General features: G+C 44.3%; 1 protein-coding gene across 1 annotated transcript; it reads right to left on the bottom strand.

Moving 5' to 3' along the window:
* Nucleotides 1-297: 297 nt before the first annotated feature.
* Nucleotides 298-4825, bottom strand: sox4b (SRY-box transcription factor 4b). Its single transcript, XM_068735770.1, has one exon. It carries the CDS (start codon nucleotides 4221-4223, stop codon nucleotides 2985-2987), a length of 1239 nt encoding a protein of 412 aa, XP_068591871.1. The 5' UTR covers nucleotides 4224-4825; the 3' UTR covers nucleotides 298-2984.
* Nucleotides 4826-5096: the final 271 nt, after the last annotated feature.

Raw genomic sequence — 5096 nt, 5'->3', positions numbered from 1 at the left:
TCACACTGCAGTCCCAACAATAATGCTTGCTTCACTCTAAAGAAGTAGGTGGTTATTGTTCGGGATGCAGTATGTTGTCAAACAATTTTGGATTTCTCAAATGCAGTATCTCTCCGCCCATGGTAACCACTTTTTTAGAACTAATCCATATGGTAAAGTTTTAAAAAGGCAGGTGCCGTGTTAAGTTAATAGCTTTGATAGGCCTGGGTGCTCTTGCTTTGAATTATATCCTTTTATATCGTCTTGGAAGAGTCAAAGAGAGATAAAAAGAATCAAGAAAGAGTTGTAGAGTTTCAGTTCCAGCTGATATTTATTTCCTTCCTTGAAAAAGTTCTGTACACAAGTTTATATCAACAATCTGACAGGCAGTGAATGGACACAATTTAGCTGGCATGAGTTCCCCCCTTTCTCTGAGTCTCAGAAAAAGGGTGGTTCCTTTGTTTATGGCATGATTAGAGACAATAAATGATAATTCTACACAGCATATTGCACAGGATGGATGAAAAATAAAGTCAATATATTTAAAAATGCTTTCATATATATATAAAAAAAAAAGTCCTGAACTGACCACCTTAAATGTAAGTAAGGATGTGTAAAAGATAGCAGTTCTAGACAGTGCCTGTCCTCGATAGCAACAACGTACATAAACACACAATCTTTTTGCTTTATGATACAGTCAAATATACAAAGATCGAGTTCACGTTTCATCGTTTTTCCTCATTTTTTCTTTTTTTTCTGAAAAACACAACAGCTAATAACCTGAATCTGAAATACAAATGCTATTCACCATGCCATAAAGATACTAAAACAATTATTAGCTAATAGTTAGCTGACAAGTACAAAAGATTATATATTCAAATACAATGAGAAACGCAGAACAAGTAGGTGTTGCGGAACTCAAGTCAGAAATTTGAATATGCTTGATGTTATCATCCTTGTTGTTTGCTTGCTGTATTGATAGCCTGTTCAATCAGGAGGTTGATTGGCAAATGTGACATCAATTAATGAAAACATCAAGAAATATGTCAAATTTAAAGCTACAATCTCCTCATTTGTTGTCATAGGCAAGTTATCTGAAGGGAAATGCAAAAAAGAAACCAAGTGGCTGCTTAAGATAGTGATGCTGTTAAACCCACATGGTCCACAGGAATAGCCTCTAGAAATAATGCATTCTTGTATCTATAAGGAGCCTGCAGACTGGCACTGTAAACGTAGAAGGTAGGCAGATACAAAGGCTGGTGCTGCTTTCAAGTGCTGTCGGAAAAATCGTAATTGCATCCTTTAACTGCGTGGTTATGTATATCATGCCTGTACTGACAATTATGGATGTTCGAGACTGGACATCAAAGAAGTCTTGTCAGTATGTGCTGGTAAAAGTTAAAGAAAGTTTGCCAAATTTGTGAATTAAAACACCAATAACACACCTGATTAATATTATCTCCTCTGGTTGGGTCGCGTAAGTAAAAAATACCTTGGTGCCTTTAATTTCTTAAAACAAACAATAGGCACCACAGTGATAGAAGGTCTATTTTGCTGGCTGTCTCTACAAAAGCATCTGAACAGGCGATACAAAATCATAAGTACGAGCTTACCATGACCACTTGAAGGCAGCATGAAAACCAGCCTGCCGGGGTATTAACATTAGGAAATCCAATACAGCTGTATTAGCAGGCTACACAAACCGATTGTTGACTCCCCCATTTTCTATATAGATTTGTACAAAAATACACTGAGAAAATAATCAAACTGTTTCCTCTCTTTTAAGTGTCCAAAAAGTGTGTCCATTTAAATATAAAATGAAATCAAAAGTTGCGTTTTGAAAACTCTAGCCCTTCGCCTGAGAAGGAAATGTGACAGACACAGACATACTGACAAACAACCGTGTAAGAAAGAAACAGGACTAGATCATGTATACAAGAAATAAAAAAATGATCAAGTCGAAAATGCTTGGCCCAGTATATAAATACAACATCCCATATAAAATGGCATCTGAATACATGTACAAAACAAAGCTCAGAGGATGGAGAAAAAAAAAAAAAAAATCGGTGAGGATTTCTCTATAGCTATCATCTGAAATCAAAGAATTTTGGTCCTGAATAGTAGAGAACACGTGTATAAAGTTCAGCACAGATTTGAAGTTGCGTTTGAATCCTGAAGTTCGAAAAATTACAACAGCTGGTGATTATTTCAATGTCTTTTTTTTTTTTTTTTTTTTTTTTTTTAAAGAGAAGAACCGAAAGCGAGCGCCACCTATCCATTTAAATAACCCTAATACTAATTTTAAACTGCTCGACAGTCTCACAGAAAATCTCAGCACAAGATAGGAACAAAGTAGGCTATCATGCTTAACATGTTTTTTGCTTTTGAGAAAAATATTCGACTTTTAAAAAACATCAACCCACCTCGGTTCCATTAAAAATCCCTCTCGGTGACACACCACAATAAAAAAAATGTTGCACGACAGTCCTATTTCTGTACCTTTTTAGTGGTGAAGTTCACTTGGCGGTCGGTAAAAAGTTGTGAAATGTCCCTTTTTTTTTAAATCAGCAACAACATTGATTAAGTGAACGGCGGACCGCATAACGTGCAAATCAATCACAGTTAAGTTGTTTAGTTCAAAAACAGTTCGGGACCGAGCGTTTCACTGTCAGGAAACCGAGCCAGTCCATCATTTTCTCTCCTTCTCGTGTTTGCACTCCACTTATGTGGTTGAATCAAGTCCCCAGTCCACGCATCCACAGAAAAGCACACAAAGCGAGTTACTCGCTTTAAAGTTTAGCTTCCCACGGATTTGCAGCTCTTGCCTATTTGGACGAGACGGGACTAGTTTCAGTGGGTTTTTACTAGTCTGTTGTAGGCTAGTTATAACACAAACTATTACGCCCACTCTACCAGGCACTGCCGTTTCTGTTTGTGGTCGTATGTTAGCTCGCAGGACATTTACCTGTCGTGTTTTCTTTTTTTGCATTTTGCATTTTGCTCACTCAGTATGTGAACACCAAGTTGGAGATGGTGGACTCCAGCCAGTCCCCGGAGATCATTTCGCTGACTTCGGGCGTGCAGTAGTCGGGGAACTCGAAGTGGGAGCCACCGGAGCCGGACTCAAAGTTCAAATCCAAGTCTCTGTCCAGCACCGAGGAGCCAAAGCTGCCCAGCGACATGCTATCAAAGCTGGGGCTCGGGTTAATGTCGAGCAAGTCGTCCTCAAACTCTTCATCCTCCGAGGAAGAGGAGGCGGACGAGTGGGACGAGGCGGAGGAGTGGGAGCCGGAGGGAGTCGGCGAGGAAGCCCGCCGACTGCTGTATGTGTGCCCGCCGTTGCGCTCTGAAGACCCGCCCAGGCTGCCGCTGCTGCCGGGGGAGTCGGCCCCCTCCTCCCTGCCGCTGGCCGCGTCCTCGTACAGGCTGAGCGGGTCGCTGGAGTCCGCCGAGCTGCTGAGCGTCGGGCTGGCCGGGACCACAACGGAGGACGCGGGGCTAACGCTCAAATTGGCCGCGCTGCTCCCGAAGACGTACACCCGCTTGGGCTTCTTGCCGTCCGGTATCTGCTTGGCTGCCGAGGAGACAGACTTCGACTTGTAGAGAGAGTTGTGGTGGTGCTCTGATGTGTGCTCAGAGGCAAACGGTGATGCTTTGGTGCTACTGCTGCTGCTCCCGAAAAGTGATTTGTGGAGTTTGCTGCTGCTGGGTGATTTGGATCCATTCTTCCTGGAAGATGAGGATGTCTTAGTGCTGGTGTTGTTTGAGCTACTGTTGAGTTTCTCTCCCTTGTCCCCGTTACTACCAGGCTTGGAGGCGCTTGATTTCACCTTCTTCCTCGGCCGGTACTTGTAGTCGGGGTAGTCCGCCATGTGCTTAAGCCTGAGCCGCTCCGCCTCTCTGATGAAGGGGATCTTGTCGCTGTCTCTGAGAAGCTTCCACCGCTTCCCCAGCCTCTTGGAGATCTCTGCGTTGTGCATGTCGGGGGACTGCTCCATGATCTTCCTCCTCTCGATCTGCGACCACACCATAAACGCGTTCATGGGTCTCTTGATGTGGCCGCTGGGCGTTTTACACCATGCCGGGTTCTCTCCCAGCTTGTCCCCGGCGGTCGAAGAAGCCGGGGAGAGAGGCGAGGCGGCCGGGTCCAGATCCATGCACGCCCCGGAATCGGAGCTGGAATCTCCGGCGAAAAAGGACAGCGCCTCGGCGGTGCTCTCTGTGTGGCTCATTTTCTGCACCATGCTGCCTAGTTATACACACAGAGGGAGAGCAGTGTACTTGCTCTGTCTCTCTCCCTCTCTCTCTCTCTCTCTCTCCTTGGTCCTCCGATTCACTTTAAAGCAAACTCAGCTCTTTTCTCCTCCTCTTCACAGTTTGAGCTGAGTCAAAAAAGCGCAAAGGAAAAATTCACTCCTGAGATGTGCAGTAAACTCGAACAGTTCAGTCCAGTGTAGCCTTAAAAGGCTAGATGTGTAAAAAAAAAAAAAAAAAAAAAGTTTAATTTCCAGTTTCTGTAGGTGATAACAACGCGGACAGTATAGCCCGCTCTCCAATGAGTACCCTGTTATCTGTCTCTCTCAGTCTCTCCCTTCTGTGTTATAAAATCAATTCAGCCGTGTGGTGACTGAACATAGTCTTTGCAGCTGCTGAGCGCAGACTGAGTGCCACACTGTGCGCTCGGGCACTTACAAAGGGCTCCCAAGTAGCCTACAGTGTGTAAGGTAAGTGCTTTTCTCTGCATCAGCTCTGTCCCCTCTCCTAGAAACAAAAGCCATGCATGCTGGGGAGGAAAAAAAGGAACCTAGAGTTACACAGTCCGCCTTCCATCTGCAAACCTGCAGTCGAGTTTCAAGCAGCCCTCCAGTCCCGGCCCCACTTGCTGGTATTTATCCCTTCCCAGACATACAACGGCGATAAAAATCCACCAATGGGACGCTGTCACTACCCTGCCTCTGCGCTAAACCAACGCCCCCCTCGCCGCTGATTGGTCAAAAATGGAATCTAATAATAATCAGCGCGTGCAATGAGGAGCCTCGTGTCTGACCTCATTCCAGAATACAACAAGAAACTTCAGTTTTTTTAAAGAGACACTGGCTTATGTTATGGAACCCCTT

This window comes from Cebidichthys violaceus, unplaced genomic scaffold (genome assembly GCF_023349555.1).
Source record: "Cebidichthys violaceus isolate CVI_PGR_0920_01 unplaced genomic scaffold, fCebVio1.0.p SCAF_7, whole genome shotgun sequence".
Classification (NCBI taxonomy): Eukaryota; Metazoa; Chordata; class Actinopteri; order Perciformes; family Stichaeidae; genus Cebidichthys; species Cebidichthys violaceus.
Note: the sequence above shows the minus strand (reverse complement) of the source record. Positions and strands in the feature narration are given on the sequence as shown.

Excerpts from the sequence above, each read along its gene's own strand:
- sox4b (XM_068735770.1), bottom strand. The coding sequence starts at position 4,223 with ATGGTGCAGAAAATGAGCCACACAGAGAGCACCGCCGAGGCGCTGTCC.